General features: G+C 58.4%; 2 protein-coding genes across 4 annotated transcripts in view; one reads left to right on the top strand and one right to left on the bottom strand.

The window, feature by feature from the left end:
• Positions 1-3,652: 3,652 nt before the first annotated feature.
• On the bottom strand, positions 3,653-6,085 carry EMD (emerin). Its single transcript, XM_032265272.1, has 6 exons — positions 5,753-6,085; positions 5,520-5,627; positions 5,294-5,371; positions 4,947-5,080; positions 4,460-4,509; positions 3,653-4,378 (listed from the first exon to the last, which is right to left on the bottom strand). Exons 1-6 carry the CDS (start codon positions 5,832-5,834, stop codon positions 4,051-4,053), a joined length of 780 nt encoding a protein of 259 aa, XP_032121163.1. The 5' UTR covers positions 5,835-6,085; the 3' UTR covers positions 3,653-4,050.
• A 1,789-nt stretch (positions 6,086-7,874) lies between these two features.
• Positions 7,875-18,245, top strand: part of FLNA (filamin A) — a 29,452-nt gene continuing 19,081 nt past the window's right edge. For 2 of the 3 annotated variants that reach the window (XM_032265269.1, XM_032265268.1), the window contains exons 1-2: positions 12,134-12,272; positions 15,399-15,886. In XM_032265269.1, the coding sequence (XP_032121160.1) occupies positions 15,514-15,886 (373 nt within the window). In that variant the 5' untranslated portion in view covers positions 12,134-12,272; positions 15,399-15,513. Of the gene's footprint in view, positions 7,909-12,133; positions 12,273-15,398; positions 15,887-18,245 lie in introns of those variants that run through there. The other variant, XM_032265270.1, reaches the window with a different exon arrangement.

Below are 18,245 nucleotides of genomic sequence, written 5' to 3'. Positions count from 1 at the left end.
GAGCGGGCAGGAGACTCCGGGTGACTCGGGGCAGGAGGGGGCGCCCCGTGGGCTGAGCCGACAGGTCGGGGCCTCGGGGGGACCTGCCGTCCTCCCCACTGGCACTGGATCTTTCTGGGCCTGGCTCTGCTGCCTCCCACCCCCATTCAGCTGGTGGCTTCTAGAGGCTTCCAGAGCGTGCTTGGCCCCTTTGCCTCTATGCCGTTGGGCCCAGTGGGAGCAGTAGAGTGGCCGGGGCTGGGGGTGGGACTAACCCTTTCTGTGTCTCGCTTGCTCGGGTCTCCCAGCGAGTGGATGCCCTGAGCCTGGGGCCAGCAGCCCAGCCCCAGGTGGAAATCAGGGAGGGCTCCTTTGCCATTTTCCTGTCTTTTAGGCCATCAGAGTCAGGGGTGCGCCATCTTCACGAAGTCACAGGTTCTGCACCCCTGGTGTTCTCTTCTTGAAGGTGATGGTGGCGCAGCAGACACCCTTCCTACCTCCACCGCAGATGAGGGTCAAGGCAAGTGTCCTTGACCAGCCTTTGTGCTCTCACCTCTTTTGGACCTTTTGGGGCTGAGGTTGAGGGCCTTGCCAGGACCATGGGTTCTGGACCCTGGCCCTGCGGGGCCCTCTCCACAGTCACTTTCTCCATTGACCATGTCGACACCCCCTTAGCTGGTTCTTTCCTGGTCTGGCAGGGAAGGAAAAAAATCCAGTGTCTTCTTGTACAGTGCCCAGAGTGGCCTCCGTCTGGGACCTTGGGCAGCTGCCGCCCCCTGCTGTGTCTCTAAGCACTGCTGGAGCCCTGTGGGGGACCCCAGATTCCTTGGAAGCTTTTTAAAGTGGGGCCACAGTGGCCTCTCAGAGCTCTGGAGAACATTTTAGTTGGAGGCCTGGAGCCCCTTGAGGCCCATGGAACCTTCTTAATCCTTCTGGTTCTGGTTGGGGCACCCAGCGCACTTGGCTGCGTCCAGAGCAGTTGGGATCCCTCGTGGGGCTGGAAGCCCTGGGGATTGGACAGATCACCTGATTGGGTAGGCAGAGCCCTGAGGAGCACTGGAACAGGGAGTACTCCAAGGCCCACGGAGCCCTGGGGATTGGTGACCAAGCTGAAGTGGGAGGCCTCAGGAGTCCAGGGGGAGCTGAGGGAGGTGGTAGGAGCAGAGCCCTGGGGGAGTCTTGTAGTGCTTCCCTGGGGAACTGGGGTGGGGATTCTGGGAGCCCTCTTCCATCCAATCTTGGGAGCCCTTTTGGAATGAATGAAAAGGGGCAAGCTATGTGAGGGGTGGTGGCTGTTTCCTTCCTTTCCTCTCTTCCCTCATGCTACACACCACAGTGGTGCCAAGCACACCCAGCTTCCTCTTTTCTCCTCACCTGGAACAGATCCAGGACCTGACCTAAGGCCTAGAAAGCACTGTTTCGTCCTGATGCCCAGATCTCTTTTTCCTCCTTGGGATGCCCCAAGCCCAACTCCACATCCCCCGCCTCCCTGACACCGGCCATTACTCCAGAGCTTTGGGATGTCAACCTTGCCACCACCCCAGGTCCCACTTAGGTCCCTGCTAGGCCTCATCTGCCTCTGTCCAGTCCCCACTGGGCTGTAGTCCAGCCAGTCCCAGGTAGAGTGCTTCCTGGAGGAACTGGACTGAGGTGAGTTCGGTTCTTGCTGTCAATGTACTTGGTTTTTTTTTTTTTTTTTTTTTGAGACGGAGTTTCGCTCTTGTTACCCAGGCTGGAGTGCAATGGCGCGATCTCGGCTCACCGCAACCTCCGCCTCCTGGGTTCAGGCAATTCTCCTGCCTCAGCCTCCTGAGTAGCTGGGATTACAGGCATGCGCCACCATGCCCAGCTAATTTTTTGTATTTTTTTAGTAGAGACGGGGTTTCACTATGTTGACCAGGATGGTCTCGATCTCTTGACCTCGTGATCCACCCGCCTCAGCCTCCCAAAGTGCTGGGATTACAGGCTTGAGCCACCGCGCCCGGCTACTTGGTTTTTATCAGCTGCTGAAACATGAGGCTGTCATTGTGTCCTTCTAGGGTCCTGGCGGTAGCAAACTGACTGCTTGTTCTGCCCCCAGGTACAGGTTCATGAATGGGACCGTCGGGTCTGTAAGGTAGACCTGTGAGGAGGTGGCATCCCCTGCCCATGTCTACCACTCGCCATGGACCATCCAGGTCTCTCACCTGTTGCAGGGCCAGCCATGAGTCCCTTGCATTGGGCTTGGGATGGTGAGGGGCAGAGGGCAGGGGCTTGGAGAGTCCACACAGCAAGTGGCTGGGCACTGAGGGTGAGCCAGGTAGGAGGAGCTTATAGCAGTCAAACAAGAAAGGCTAAAACTGTGAGTGGTAAGAAAATTAGAAGTGATCCACTCTTTTCTGCATGTTTTCAATGCACAAGGACCATGCAATATTTTAGGACCAAAAATATACATGAGACTAGGATGTAGCCAAGATAAATGGTCAGGAGCAGCTCCCAGCCCCAGCCCTGGCTTGATGGGCACATGTACAGGCACTTGCTGGGAGCTGTGCCAAGTGAGAGGTGGGGCTGTCCCACTACCTGCAGCAAGGAGCCAACCAAAGGCAAGGGGGACTGATGCCAGCACCCTACCCCTTGCTGGGCCTCTGCTTCCCACCTCCCTGTATGCAGTGGATGACAGCCCCTCTGCTTTCCCGCCCTCTGCTGGCAGCGTAGAGTCAGGCATGCACAGCAACATGTGGCATTCCGTCTTGGTTTTCTTTAGTACCTGCTTTCCACTTTTAAAAATATATGTCAACTTTGGGTGGGCGTGGTGGCTCACACCTGTAATCTTAACACTTTGGGAGAGCAAGATGGATGGATCATCTGAAGATGGTCAGGAGTTTTGAGACCTACCTGACCAACATGGTGAAACCCTGTCTTTACTAAAAATACAAAAATTAGCCAGGCGTGGTGGCACACGACCATAGTCCCAGCTACTAGGGAGGCTGAGACAGGAGAATCACTTGAACCCGGGAGGCAGAGGTTGCAGTGAGCCAAGATCGCACCACTGCACTCCAGCCTGGGTGACAAGAGCATGACTCCATCTCAAATATATATATATAACTTTATATATATGTGTGTACATACGTATGTGTGTGTATGTATATAAAGTTATACATATATAAAAACTTTGAAGAAATACATACTCAGGGCAGAAAATCTGGGAGTTACATGAGAATATAGGCAGGTGAATTCCACCACCCAGGGATGATGGGGCCTTTGGAGCTTTTCTCCCATGTTAAACAAGCAGCAGTTCCAGGAGCCGAGAATGATCTGCCAGTGAGACGCCCTCATCTTCTTTCCGTCCACATGCCCTTGGACAATGGGGTGGACTTCAGCTTTTTCCAGTTAAAACACCCGCAGACTGCTGGTAGCGTGCATGCAGCTTTGCCTGAATTTCCAAGTGGGTTCTCGGTATATACCTTGTTGTACCACAATTATATGTATAAGCAGTTACACGTGCTTTGGGGAATGAGTTGGGGAATAAAACTCCCAAACAAAACACAAACATCTCTGGGTAGCAGTTGATTCCTATCCCCAGACCAAAGCAAAAATGCAGACCCAGCAAGGCCAGTTGGCAATCCTTGAGCCCCAAGACCCAGAGGCCCTTGCCATGGGAACCCAACCCTCTCCTCCAGGAAGAGCCAACACATTAAAAATAAATGGGGTTTTTATTGTGTGTCCACGAAAACAAAGTCATGGTGGCCTTCAGTTAATCCCCTCAACAAGATGACAACTAAAAGGAGGCATGCATGACAACAATAACCATGTTCTCCTCTGATGGAGCGAGGCCTTGCCCTCCTGGACCCTAAGGGTTACAGGCAAGCAGGGCCAGGAGGCTGGAGAGGAAAGCGCACCCAGGTCCCCCAGACCATGGAGGGCCTGAGTCTGCTGCCTCCCTGGTGGGACAAGGCAGGGGAGCAAGCACTACTCTGGGCTAGGCCAGCACCCCCAAAGCGAGAACACACACAAAAGCCCCCACCCCCACCCCCACTGCTAAGGCAGTCAGCCAGGACTTCCCCAGAAGAACTGGCTCTGAAGGCCAGACCCTCAGGGCTCCCTCCAGAAGGGGTTGCCTTCCTCGGCCTGCATGAAGTAGTAAACAAAGAAGAGGAAGATTGCAAACACCAGGAAAAGCAGCAGCTGGCCCCAGAGCGGGACCTGGCGATCGTGGCCCAGCCCAGCCCCAGGAGCATGCTTTTCTGGCCGGATGGCTCGGCGGGTAAGCCATGAAGGAGAAGATGAAGATGAGGACACAGAAGAGGTGGAGGAGGAGGTAGGATAATAGGACAGGCCCAGGGAGCTCCTGGAGGCTGAAACAGGGCGGTAGTGCGCGATGCTCTGGTAGGCACTGTCCCGGCCGTACATGGGGCGTTCCCTGAGGCAAAAGAGGGGAGCAGGTGGGCCAGGAGCCTGGGTGCAGAACCAGCCCCTGTTCCTGGGCCTGCCCTCTACGTACCTATCCTTGCACTCCTCTTCAGAAGACGACAAAAGATTGTCATCACGCACCTGCAGAAGAGAGTAAGGGTGAGTGGACTGACTGGCAGGGCCATCTTGGCCCTGTCATATCCGTCAGTCCAAACTTCCCCAGCTGGTGCCCTCTGACCTTTGGTTAGAGGCCAGGGACCCACACCCTCCCGAATGGCTCTTGGTGTTCAGCCTTTTATTTGTGGGGCCTTGCCACTTGTGCTCATGCCCCACTATTCCCTTTTGCCCCCAGGACTCTCAGGAAGAGCTTAAGCCTAGACTGCAGACCAGGGTGCTCTAGTCATAGTTCTGATGGCTCCCCAAAGTAGGGACCTGGCCAAACAGGCATCTGCTGAGCCAGAGTCTCCCCAGAGGCCCAGGAGCCACCATTTGTATCCAGTGGCCCCCTAGATTTATCCAAACACAGACACCATCCCCTAGATTGTACCCAAGTACAGGGCGCCTGCCAGCCAGCTCACCTGGTGGTGGAAAGTGTCAGCATCTGGGAGTGAAGTCGCAGACTGGCGGAAGCCCCTGGACTGGCCCGCAGAGTCGGGCTCCCCATAAGTCCTGGTAGTTAAGTAGCTCTCTTCATAGTAGTCGTCATTGTAGCCTTGGGAAGGGGGGCAGCGGTAGCAGAGGGGGCATCGGTGTGCCCCTCCTGGCCTGCTGGCCCTAATCTGAATCTCTTTCGGGACCTGTGACAGTTTCTCCCTCCTAAGGCTGCTGGAGTGGTTGGGGCTGAGGTCTCAGGTCCTCCCTGTGAGCTGGGTCCCTGACGCAGTCAGGTGAAGGTGCCAGCGTGCCCACCCCACCCCTGCCTTACCCTTGCTCTGGTAGAGTAAGGCGTCCTCTTTCTTGGGAAGATCATACATATCTGAATCCACTGACGCCGAATTCAAGTCTGGATTCAAAGGAGGTGACAGAACTGTTTGCCCCCCAGGCTTCCCTCCCCTCTCCCCGGTGCCGCTCTGGACCGGCGCCCCTGCCACACCCTCGAGACCCCGTCCTCCCCGCATCCCAGGCCCGGTCCCCATAGGCGAGGCTCTCACCAGAAAATCGATAGGAGAAGGAGGCGGCGGACGAGCTGGGGGGCGAGAGCCGCCGCCTCTGGGTCTCGTACTCGAAGATCTTCTTCTCGTAAAGCTTACGAGTAGACCCTGGCCGGACACGGGGCGGTCAGGGCGGCGAGCCTGGGAAGGCGCGCGGCTAGGGTGGCGGGGAGGGCGCGGGGCAGAGCGCGGGGAGGGGGCCTGGGGGCAGGTCCTTCCTCCCCGCCGCTTACCGACAACTGGCCCGTGAGGGATGTTGTACTGGCGCAGCACGGCGGCCAGCTCGGTATCCGAAAGACCCGCGTAGTCGTCCATGGCGGGTGCGGGCGCGGGCGGAAGCCGGGCCCCTGCCAAAATCGGCCGAGCAGCGGCTGCCGAGGATCACGGCGGGGGCGGCACGAGCGCCTCGGGAGCGGTCGCGCTCGCGTCACAGCCAAATCTCTGTCTCGTCACGGTCGCGGGCTCCGCAGGCTGCGCGCGCTGTGCGGGGCGGGGCCTAACGGCGGGAGAAGCAGGCTCAGACCGGCCGGGCCTTGAGAGCTGGGAGGCTGGGGCCGTGAGCCCAAACGTCATAAACGCACGGATTGGCTAGCGGAGGAGGGGGCGGGGCCCGCGCCGGGAGTCAGGGCGATGGGAATCGGTCTCGCGGTGGGAGTGGGCGGGGCCGCAAGCTTAACGTCACAAACACACGGATTGGCTAGCGATGGAGGGGGCGGGGCCCGCTCAGGCGGGGAGCAAAAGGTCTCGCGGTGGGAGTGAGCGGGACCGCGAGCCCGTACGTCACTAACGCCTGGAGCTCTGGGGGGTGGGGCCCGCGCGGGAGTCTGGGCGGTGCGGCTGGGAGCTTAGACGTCACCTTGAGGCGTTCGTGAGCCAGTCGGGAGAGAGGGGCGCGGCTTGCGCGCCTGAGATCGGGCATCTGCCGGCCGGGAAGTGAGAGCGGCCTAAGTGGGCGCTAGGGGTGGCTCTGGGCCCTAAATCACTTGGGCTCCCCACCGTCCGTGCATTCTCCCCGCCCTCGTCTCCCTTCCCGGGGCCCCAGGGCCTAGGATTCCCCGATCACATCCGGGTCGGCCGCCCCCGCAGCGGCGGGAAGGGTCTGAACCCTAAGGGAGCGCCGGCCCCGGGTCAGGCACTCCTGAGGGCGCTTTGTGTGCGCATCCCTCGGGAAGCGGCTGCGGGGCAAGGCCCGCGCCTACGCGGTCCCCGAAGACCCCCTGCCACGGGCCCGCCTTCCCAGTCTGCAGGGCTGTCGCCCGTGCACATGCCCGCTGCTTCCCACCGCCTCCGTCTCTGCTTCCCTTTCTCCTCCCTCGCTCCTCCCGGGAGGAAATGGGGCACTGGGCCAGTAGGCCGCCGGCACTCCAGGAGCAAGCAGCCTTCGAAGGGGCCCGGGCAAGCCAACGAGCACGCCAGTGGGCGCGGGCAGAGGGCGCCGTGCGATGTGTGCAGAGATGACGTGTGCCTAACGCTTCATGCCGTTCATTCACCCGGGGCACTGGCGGGAGCTGAAGTGGGGCTTCCTCTCCTGTCGGAATGGCCCCTGAGCCCAGCGTAGCCCGGCAGGGGGCAGACGTGGGTGTCGAGCTATGGAAGGGCTGCCAAGGCCTGCTCAGGAGCCTGGACTGTGGCTAGGATTCCCAGGGCCTTGATCAGATAAGGGCTGTCCTACGGAGAATGGAAAAGAGGTGATATTCTTTTTTTTTTTTTTTTTTTTTTTTGAGACAGAGTCTCGCTCTGTCACCCAAGCTGGAGTGCAGTGGTGCGATCTTGGCTCTCTGTAGCCTCCACCTACCAGGTTCAAGTGATTCTCCTGTGTCAGCCTCCCTAGTAGCTGGGAGTACAATCGCGTGCCACCACACCTGGCTACTTTTTGTACTTTTAGTAGAAATGGGGTTTCACCATGTTGGCCAGGCTGGTCTCAAACCCTGACCGCAACTGATCAGCCCGGCTTGGCCCCTCAAAGTGCTGGGATTACAGGCATGAGCCATCTCGTACAGCTGTGACATTCGTATTCTAAACAAAACCAGCTGAGGGTATATGGGACCAGCTAGTGTGCCCCTCACTGGGCAGGCCCCAAACTGGGAGCATGAAGAGGTGACATGCCATCCATGGTCTCACAGATGAGGGCTGGTGACAAGGTAAGAAGAGGGGAGGACTCTGGTCATGTCCAGAATGGCTGACCCAACTGGTGAGGATCACAGACCAGTCGTCCATGTAGGTTTGCCCATGGGGTTAGAAAAGGTCAACAGCTGGGGGAGTAATGAGATGGGGCCCTGTTTTGAATACACACAAAGACCCTAACAAAGAGGAACCGCTGTTGCTGTGGCCCCGCTCTGCCCCCAGAAATATGAGAAGAAGTGTGTGTCCATGAAGACGGTGCCTGGCAGTGTGCAGCAGGAGAGCCTTGGGTAGGGCCGGGGCTTGCACCTCATCTTTCAGAGCTCAGGGGACAGATGGCAGTTTGGACTCTGGGCTACTCAGAGGCTGCCTCATGGATTTTTTAGTTTTGACAAAATCAGATTCCCCAGCACCTCTGCAAGCCTTCTGCAATCCTGGCCCCTCTCCCAGAGGCCTCTGTGTACTAAGCGCTGCTCCATCCTCCCCCATGCCACCCCTCCCCATGCAGATCCAAGCTGTTTCCTTATGAGGTCAAGGAATTCTAGATTTGCCTTCTCCCTAAGGAGCACCCCCCCAACCGTTCTGCACCTGCCTTGGCATTCTGCTTTTTATGTCCCACCCTTTTGCCACACAATCAGGTCCCACCACAGATGGTACAAGGAAGCTGAACTGTGATGGTCCTCCTGCACACACCCTGTTTGTACCTGCAGCTTCAGTCTGGCCCCACTGCAGTGCAGCTCCACTCCAGACCACTTGTACAGGAAGAGTCAGGGCCCCACGATCAGGGGAGGCTTGTCCAAGAGCCCCAAGCACAGCAATTCATTCATGGAACATGATCACCTGGATGGCTGTGGCCCAGCCTCAGAGAGTTCCCTGCCAAGGGTAGGGTTGGATTTGCAGTCGTCAGAGGGTCTGGGAAGGGTGTGTACAGGAACATCTGAGGGTCTCCAGGGGGTTCCTCCTGGGAAGTGCAGGCAGAGGAAACATCGGGGTGCAACCAATTCTAAGTCAAGAATAAGAACACTGAGTCACTCCTTACAGATAGAATGGCTTGCAAGCAGTATGTGTTGTAGAACTTGCAATCCCAACATGATTGAGTTGCAAGGAAAAAATATCAACATGGAAACATTCCTCAGTATCTACAGACAAGTAGATGATCGTTCACTGAGCTGTTAAAATTATTTTTTTAATTTATTATTATTATTATTTGATACAGAGTATCACTCTTATCACCCAGGCTGGAGTTCAGTGGTACAATCTCGGCTCACTGCAACCTCTGCGGCCTGGATTCAAGCGATTATCCTGCCTCAGCCCCCAGAATAGCTGGGATTACAGGCACCTGCCACTGTGCCTGGCTAATTTTTGTATTTTTAGTATAGATGGGGTTTCACTATCTTGCCCAGGCTGGTCTTGAACTCCTGACCTTGTGATCCGCCCGCTTACAGGTGTGAGCCATCATGCCTGGCTTATTTCATTATTATTATTATTATTATTATTATTATTTTTTTTTTTTTTGAGACGGAGTTTCGCTCTTGTTACCCAGGCTGGAGTGCAATGGCGCGATCTCGGCTCACCGCAACCTCCGCCTCCCGGGTTCAGGCAATTCTCCTGCCTCAGCCTCCCTAGTAGCTGGGATTACAGGCACACGCCACCATGCCCAGCTAATGTTTTGTATTTTTAGTAGAGACGGGGTTTCACCATGTTGACCAGGATGGTCTCGATCTGTTGACCTCGTGATCCACCCGCCTCGGCCTCCCAAAGTGCTGGGATTACAGGCGTGAGCCACCGCGCCCGGCCTTATTTCATTATTTTTTAGTGACAGGGTTTCACTGTGTGGTCCAGGCTGGAGTGCAGTGGTGAAATTATAGCTTACTGCAGCCTCCAACTCCTGGGCTTAAGCAATCCTCCCACCTCAACCTCCTGAGCAGCTGAGACTACCAGTGTACGTCACCGTGCCCAGATAATTTTTACATTTTTGGTAGAGACAGTGTCTTGCTATGTTGCCTAGGTTAGTCTCAAACTCCTGGGCTCAGTTGATCCGCCTGCCTTGGCCTCCCACAGTGCTAGGATTATAGGTGTGAGCCACCATGCCCGGCCAATGTTTTCTTTAAGATCAGAATCTTCTTTTTTTTTTTTTCAATGTTTTTTTTTTTTTTTTTTGAGACGGAGTTTCGCTCTTGTTACCCAGGCTGGAGTGCAATGGCGCGATCTCGGCTCACCGCAACCTCCACCGCCTGGTTCAGGCAATTCTCCTGCCTCAGCCTCCTGAGTAGCTGGGATTACAGGCATGCGCCACCAGGCCCAGCTGATTTTTTGTAGTTTTTTAGTAGAGACGGGGTTTCACCATGTTGACCAGGATGGTCTCGATCTTTTGACCTCGTGATCCACCCGCCTCGGCCTCCCACAGTGCTGGGATTACAGGCTTGAGCCACCGCGCCCGGCCAGAATCTTCTTAATACTAAACAATACTTAACTTTTGCTTCAAGGATATTAAAGATCTTTTGGGTTTTGACTTGTACTCAAATGCTTTGAAACATCTGCTCAGATGGTCAAACACAAAAAGTCATGATTACTGTGAAAATTAATGTCTTGAAGATTGTCACAATCAATCTTCGATAGTGAATAGCTAGGTAACGAAAAGTCTACTCATACCCTAGAACACTGCTTCGTCTTGTTACTGTTGGTGTCGCTGATTGGAGATTCAGCCTACCTTGCAGCAGGAATGAAGCCAATTCCAGTTTTCCAACATCATCAATGTAAGGAGATGTCTTTAGTTTTTAATATCTTCACCAGGGAAAGGCTGTTGCTATAGAAACCCTTGTCCCTTAGGCCAGGCACAATGGCTCACACCCATAATCCCAGCACTTTGGGAGGTCAAGGCAGGTGGGTCACGAGGTCAAGAGATTGAGACCGTCCAGGCCAACATGGTGAAATCCTGTCTCTACTAAAAATACAAAAATTAGCTGGGCTTGGTGGCATGTGCCTGTAGTCCCAGCTACTCGGGAGGCTGAGGCAGGAGAATCTCTTAAACCCAGGAGGCGGAGGTTGCAGTGAGCCGAGATTGTACTCCAGCCTGGTGACAGTGAGACTCCATCTCAAAAAAAAAAAAAAAAAAAAAGAGAAGAAAAGAAAAGAAGAGAAACCGCTGTCTCCACTGCAACCTGGAGAAAGTAGACACAAAGAATGGCTTCTATTTAGAGTGTGGAGGGGCAGGAGTGCAAAGAAAGGGTTCAAACATAGTGGGGGTCTTGAGATGCAGCCAAGCAGCCACTTCCTGTTTCATGCTCCCTCCACCTGTTACGGTGCCTGTGGGTGGGCAGGCTTCTCTGCTTGAGGGATAGCCTTGCTGTGAACCCCAGTACAGCTACCTCTTGGGCCTGAGCTCATCTAGCAAGTGGCCTCCCTATCGGGGCACACACTGGATGGAGCGGCTAGAGACGAGACCCTGGGCCTGACTGTTGCGAGGTTTCCTCAGGGCATCAGGTGTGAAATGTCATTGCCAGCACAGGCAGCAAGACAGAGAGGGCAACCAGTGCCTCGCCACAGTGTTAAACTGGGGCTTGCAGAACTAACTTAGCAGGTGCGACCAGACTCCCTTCCTCCCTCCCTCCCTCCCTTCGGGCCTTCCCTCTTTGGAATAAAATTGAAAACAGCAGCCTACTCTTTGCCGGTAGTAAGGGAAAGTATCGTTTTGTAAAACTTTTGTTTCAGGAGGTCACAGTGGCAACTGTAGTTCTTATTGGGGGTCGTAGGCAAGATGTTACACAGCACTGCTTGATGCCACTTTCCCCAAGGAAGTGACATTTGAGCTGAATCTGAAGCTACCAGGAAATGGACCTGTAGAAGAGGAAGAGAGCCTGGCAGTGCCAGGGCGTGGCTGTGGCCACCATGTTCACAGACACTTGGCTCTTTAGCTGCACTCTGCTGCACACTCCCAGGCTCTGGGACTACCCCTGAGCGGTGCTGTTTCTGCTGCCCACTCCAGGCCAGACCTGGCAGGACTCGATCTGTGGCAGTCGGGTTCATCCCAGGGCTTGGAGCCCTGCAGTCCAGTCCCGGGCCCCTGGCTGAGGTAGGTACCCAGCAAACACCTGCAACAACCTGTTGCCCCACCCCAGGGTGGCTCCTTGGAGAAGGTGGTCTTGGTCCTGGGCCTTTCCACCTGGGGTGTGCTTGGCTCCCCCAGACTCAGACATGCAGCATCCTTGTGATTGGGCCTAGACGTGGGCCCTGTAGACCCTGCGGGCGCTGGAGACGACTCCTCGCTAAGTCCCCCCTCCCCCAGGGCCTGGCAGCCCTCGCTGGCGGTGAGCTCATCTCGAGGGGCGGTGTCTCCCGGCGGCGGGTCGCTGGAGCTCAAGGCGCGCCCCCGCACCCTCCCTCCCGCACCCGTCCCAGGCTCCTGGGCAATTTTACCAATTAAGGCTTTCTCGCCGGGCCGGGCCGGGGCGGGCGCGGGGCGGGCGCGGGGCGGGGGTGCAGCCAACAAGAAGGCGGGCGGCGGCGGTTGCCCATTCGCGTGGAGGCGCGCGGCGCACAGCGGACGCCGACGGAACCCCGAGGCGCCTGGCGCGGGCGCGAAAGCAATCCGGGCGCCACCCCGCGGTCACCGGTCGCCCTCAGGGACAGCAGGTGAGGTCTCCGCGGCCGGTAGGGTCGCCGCGCTCCTGGTCGGCCGAGGGCGGGGTTGGAGAAGGCGGGCAGTGAGGCCGGAGAACTCAGGCTCCAGCTCGCGCCCAGGTCCTGGCCAGGCTCAGCCGGGGTGCGTGAGCAGATGGAGGCGCCTCTGGCATCTGGGAGTGGGTGTCCAGAGAATGTCTCCCCTAGTTGACTCACGAGCCGTGTCTGTGCCCACGAGTGTGGGAGCCTGAGGCCATGGGGGTCCCTGAGAGACAGGGTGTCTGGGCACTTGGCAGGAGACTGATGACTGCATGGGTGCCCATGAACGGACCACTGCATGCCTATCTGAGAGAGAAGGGCCCTGACAACAAGAACTTGTGTGGACTTAGGGCGAGTGGCCACCTGGAAGGACACTTCTCAGTCAGTGTGCCCACTGGGAGAGGGACAGCTTGTGCCTTGCTGGTTCGAGTCCACAGCGCACCAGCTGCTTTGGGCACAGGGGAGCTGGCTCTGGGGCTGCTGTACTCCATCGGGGCCATGATGAGGATGAGGCCAGGCCAGGTTCCTTGGCTGGGCCCTGGGCCCTATCACAGGCTGGCTCTGAGCTGGATTCGCACCGCCAGCCAGAATGAGACCAACAATGTCCCCAGATTCCCATGCCACCTGGGGCCAGGCAAAGTAGGTGAAAATCCACTGGCAGACCCATTTGTAAGTGGTCCAAGCTGCACTGTCAAGGTGGGAGCTTGGGAATGGGCGACCTCACCTGCCGAACCTGGACTTGCCAGCACAGGTCTCTTCTCACCTTGCCAATCTGCGGCTTCCTTCCCTCCGGCGCCCCCTGGCTACTCAGGCCTGGAAATGGCTCCTTAGGGATTCAGCTGAAAGGCCTCTGGGCTTGGGCTCTACCTCGCAGTGGGAGGGTCTGGCCTGGGGTCTGAGGGCCAGGGGTTGTGTGGTGGGCGGGGTGTGTCTAGCATCCAAGAATCTACTCCAAATAAGGGAAAATATGAAAGAGCTGGATTTTGGCTTCCCAGGACTGCCCGATCTGGGGGCTTTGGGATCGGGCGACATCTGGTGGTAATACTATGTCCTCCTAGGGACAAGTATCCTCTACACGCCCATTCCTTGTTTCCTCTAAATAGGGAAAAGCTAGGGCTGGAAGACAGGACACCCACCTGCTGACACCCTTTCTGCTGCAGTTGACTACTGGTCACTCTGACTCAGTTTCCCTGAGCTCTGAAGATTAAGGAATGAGCCCAGACAACCCAGCTTAATGGTCCTTAGTGGAGAGTCAATTCTTGATGGAATTCCATGCCTGGGAACTTGCTTTCCAGCGGGACAGGAGGACCGGAAGGACAACTTCAAGTCCATCTTGAATGGGGCCGGGGAGGGAGGCGTCGGTATGGCATCCCCCTTCCCAGCCCCCCTTCCACCTCCACCCAGCTCCCAGACTCGGAGGTGCACTTGGTGCTGGTGTGTCTCCAAGTGATCAGGAGAGGGGCCAATTTACAGGGGTTGGCCTCGGTACTAGAAAATGCCATTTGCCCACCCTACCACCACCACTAGTGGGAAAAACCAGTGGGGCCACAGGCAGCCCCGAAGCGAATGTGCTGGGCAGATCACAGCCCCACCACATGTCTTGTAGACACCCAGGGCGACAGGAGTCAACCATATTTGGGCATGACGTGCTGGCCAACCCAAGGCCTCCTCCTCTCACTGGTCTTTAGCAGATAAACTAATTACTACTAGAATTAAGCAGGAGGGACACAGACCTGCCTTCCTAGAAAAAAAAACACATAGAGGAGGAAACATTCCGGAAACGAGAGGTACCCAGGACTAAGAGGGAGGGAGTGCAGAGCTGGGGAGGAAGCCATAGGCAGACTGGCTTCTTCTGACTGAAGAGGTTAGCAGTCAGCGTCCCCAACAGTCCCCTGGCCCCGGTCCCCATCTCAGCACAGCAGCCTCTGCACCATCTCGAGTTATCTACCAGAAAATTTTGAGTGAATAGCCCCCACTGATCTGGGGACACAATCCCCCAGGCCTCCTCTGCACCTGCCACCACACCTGAAGCCCACCCAGCCCCAGGTGCTCAGAGCCTTACAAGCCTTATGGGAACCTCTGAGCAGGCCCCTCTGGGTCTGGGATGCCATTCCAGTCTGCCCCCTGCCAGGCCACGCTGGGCTCAGGGGCCATTCCGACCGGAGAGGACGCCCCAATTCAGCCCCCACCAGTGCCCTGGGTGAACGGCATCAAGGGTTAGGCGGGCACACGTCGTCTCTACACGCATTGCACAGCGCCCTCTGCCCGCGCCCACTGGCGTACCCATTGGCATGCCTGGGCCCCTTCGAAGGCTGCTTGCTTCTGGAGTGCCGGCGACCTCCTGGCCCAGTGCCCCATTTCCTCCCAGGTGGAGGGAAGCAGAGAGGGAGGCGGTGGAAAGCAGCGGACGCAGGTGCGCGGGCGAGGGCACTACAGACTGGGAAGGCGGGCCCGTGCCAGGGGGTCTGCGGGGCCCGCGTAGGCGCAGGCCTTGACCCGCAGCCCCTTCCCAGGTGATGCGCACACAAAGCGCTCTCGGCAGTGCCTGGCCGGGGGCCGGCGCTCTCCAAGGGTTCGCTCTTGGGGTCTGCCCCTTCCCGCCGCTGCCGGGCAGGCTGACGGGGATGCGTCCGGGGAACCCTAGGCCCTGCGGCCGTGGGAAGGGGGACGATGGCAGGGCATAGGGATGTGCAGGGACGGGGAGGAGCCCAAGTGACTTAGGGACGAGAGCCACCCCACTCCCCTCAGGGGCCTCGGGGAAGGAAAGTCCCTCGTAAAGCCCGCCGGCTGCAGGCCAAGCAATCCCGCACCAGACACTGCTCAGCCTTTTCTCGCTCTGGGGCGCGTTTCCTGTAGCGCCGACGCGAGGCCGCGGATCTGGGAGCATCCTTGCCCACTCCAGGGCCCAGCGACCCATCCCGGAGTCCGGGTTTAGCGTCTGATCAGCCGAAGCTGGGGGCCTAGTGGGGGCATTCCAACGGGCGGGGCGGGGTGGGGCAGGCGCGCCCCCGAAGCCCCACCCCACGGCCCATCCCCACAGGAGGCCCGCCCCTGGCCCCGCCCTCCGCCCCGCATTTAAAGGGCTCGCTCTCTCCGCAGTGCAACCTCTGCTCCCTGCCTCGCCTCCCGCGCGCCGAGGTGCCTGCGACTTTAATTAAAGGGCCGTCCCCTCACCGAGGGTGCAGCACCGCCCCCCGGCTTCTCGCGCCTCAAAATGAGTAGCTCCCACTCTCGGGCGGGCCAGAGCTTGGCGAGCGCTGCTCCGGGCGGCGGCGCTGACACGCGGGACGCAGATATGCCGGCCACAGAGAAGGACCTGGCGGAGGACGCGCCGTGGAAGAAGATCCAGCAGAACACGTTTACGCGCTGGTGCAACGAGCACCTGAAGTGCGTGAGCAAGCGCATCGGCAACCTGCAGACGGACCTGAGCGACGGGCTGCGGCTCATCGCGCTGCTCGAGGTGCTCAGCCAGAAGAAGATGCACCGCAAGCACAACCAGCGGCCCACTTTCCGCCAGATGCAGCTCGAGAATGTGTCGGTGGCGCTTGAGTTCCTGGACCGCGAGAGCATCAAACTGGTGTCCATAGGTGAGGGTGCTGGCGCCCTGAAGCGCGGGCGGGCGGGCGGGCGGGGGCTGGGACTCCATACGTCCTTCGATCCCCTTCTTTGCGGACTCCCTAAACCACCCCCCTCTGGGCCGCGGCGCAACTCCCGAGGCCCCCGGCTGCTCTGCTCCACGCGGGCCTGGAGAACAAAGGCGCGCGGGCTGCCTGGCCGGCCGGGCATGCAAACCGCTACGCACCCCCTCCCGCTGCGCCCCGGCTGGCCCGCGCCCAGGCTGAGCTCACATCCTCCACAGGCCGCGCCCCCGCTGCTGTGCTCGCGGTGGAAGAGGGCCTGGGAGGTCGGGCACTGGGCAGGCTCCTCGCCCTGAGTCCCATCCCGGAGGAGGAGGCGGCCCGGGCTCTCCCCTTACAGCGGTTTAAAGAGGGCCCTCTGGCCTTCAGAAACCCCTTTGATTCTCAAGTGTGGATTGGAGCTCGTGTGTTCCATTGTCTAGGGCTCTGGGTTCTTTCTGCCCCTGGAGGATGGGTCGCCCATCGGAGATAGCTCCAACCCCCAGCTTAGATCTTCCCCCACCGCAGGGAATTTGGGGGCATATTTAGCTAAACTACGCTAACTTGGGCATAGTTAGCAAAACTGCACCCCCTGTGAATTGGGCGTGGTTGACTGAGGGACCTGGATTGTAGACTACTTGGAGGCCAACTTTTCTGTTCATCTTGGGCCAAACTCTGGCTTCCATGTAGGCCTTGCTTTTCTGCGTGCAGCACGCAGGAGTTGCTTGGTACATGTTCCAGCGTGCGCTGTGCCAGCCCAGTGTCTGTGTCACTGGACTGGAGACGCTGGCATTGACCCGGCCTGCTGCAGCATCCAGTTCTTTCTCAAGATAGGGGCTGCTTGGGAGGGCAGGCACCAGAACGGGTGACTTGGGGGTGATGTCGAACAGGGGGAGGAAAGGGATGATTCTTCTGTTCTTCAGAATTGAGAGGCATTCCAGTTATCCCTGCAGCCCTGGAATGGCCCTTGCTGAACCCAAGAAAGTGAGGGGACCAAGACTTGGGTGCCTGCAGCCACTCAGAGGGCAGGTCCCAAGAGCCGAAGTTCTTTCTTTGGAACGGCGCAGGCCCACCCCCCAAGTCTCAGCCTCATTCTAGCCAAGCTGAGTCATCTCTGAGTCCTGGATGGGGGGGCGACCGGATGTGGGGAGGCGGGCCACACCCCAGCTCTTTGGGGGGGTCTCCTCCCTCCTCCCAGCTCCCCTCCTCCTTGTGAGCTGGCTGCAGCAGGCCTAGTTCCCAGAGCTTTGCCATATAAGGCAAAAAAATGTTGGAAAGCAGCAGTGATTAGGGGAGGGAGGGGGCTGGCTGGCCCAGGGACTGGGGAAAGGGGGTGGGATGGGGCGGGGCCCTGCAGCCAGGCAGTCTCCCAGGCCTGGGACCTGGTCCTGTCCACCCTCTTTTGGGAGGGGGATGGGGACGGTGTAGGCTGGCCTAACATGGACCAGGGGGAGGGCCCAGCCCTACCTCCCAGGGCCGGTGGGCCTGGTTGCTCCCCCTGATGAGGCCATTTAGGGGTCTCAGGGTGGACTGGGGTGGGGGCCTGATGGGAAGGCCTGGCTGGACTTGTTCCCTGGCCTTGCACCCTCGGTCCTCTCTGAGCCCCCCTCCTGCTGCCACCTGGGAAAAGTGAAAAGCAGCCTCTTGGGGCCAGGACCAGCCTGGGAACTGGGGAGGCCGCTCTACTTTGAGCACCTCACCTGGCCCTCAGGTGCTGTCTGCTGGGCTGGGAAACAGCTGCCATGGAAGGCCCAGCCCCTCCTCAGAGGCCCACCCCCTAGTTGACTCACCAGACAAGTATTTTCTCTGATTACAGGGGAGGCCGACAGGGTTTCTAAAGATGAGCTTTTAGAAAGCCCAAGCTGCCCTGTCTTGAGGAGCCTGAGGCCCAGCAGTAGCCTTGGGTGGGGCCCCAAGCCCAGCAGGGTTGCCATGGTGATGGCGGGTGCCAGGGATCTGCCCTAACCACTTCCCCTGTGGCCAGCCTGCCAACGCCCAGAGGCCCGTTAGGTGGCAAGTGAGGCAGGCAGTGGGTGGCAAGGGGGCTTCCCACAATGTCTCTTGCCTCCCGATGGGCCCCAGTGAATCAGGGCCATGTGACCAACTGCTGGTTCCTTTGGGCTCTGGGCCCCTCCCCTGGCCAGATCTGTGGCCTCCCGACTCCAAGCTTGGCTCTTCAAGATGGGGGAGGAAATAGGGGTGGAGGCGGGGGTCACACCCCTTCACCCAAAGGGTATTTGCCCAACTCCCCCACTTCCCCTGCATCACCCCGCCCACCTTGGAACAGCGGTTGTATTTCCCAACCACCCGGGGCCACCCGGCCTTCCTC

This window comes from Sapajus apella, unplaced genomic scaffold (assembly GCF_009761245.1).
Source record: "Sapajus apella isolate SASKATOON/1434 unplaced genomic scaffold, GSC_monkey_1.0 scaffold149, whole genome shotgun sequence".
NCBI classification, from domain to species: domain Eukaryota; kingdom Metazoa; phylum Chordata; class Mammalia; order Primates; family Cebidae; genus Sapajus; species Sapajus apella.
The sequence above is the reverse complement of the archived record's forward strand: the minus strand, read 5'-3'. Positions and strand labels throughout refer to the sequence as shown.

What these genes read in the sequence shown, in the direction of transcription:
- EMD (XM_032265272.1), bottom strand. Translation starts at nt 5,834, where the DNA reads ATGGACGACTACGCGGGTCTTTCGGATACCGAGCTGGCCGCCGTGCTG. An exon ending in CTTCTCCTATCGATTTTCTG is followed by an intron (nt 5,372 to 5,519) that starts GTGAGAGCCTCG and finishes CTTTGAATCCAG; the next exon opens with ACTTGAATTCGGCGTCAGTG. An exon ending in CTTACTCTACCAGAGCAAGG is followed by an intron (nt 5,081 to 5,293) that starts GTAAGGCAGGGG and finishes CCCCTTCCCAAG; the next exon opens with GCTACAATGACGACTACTAT.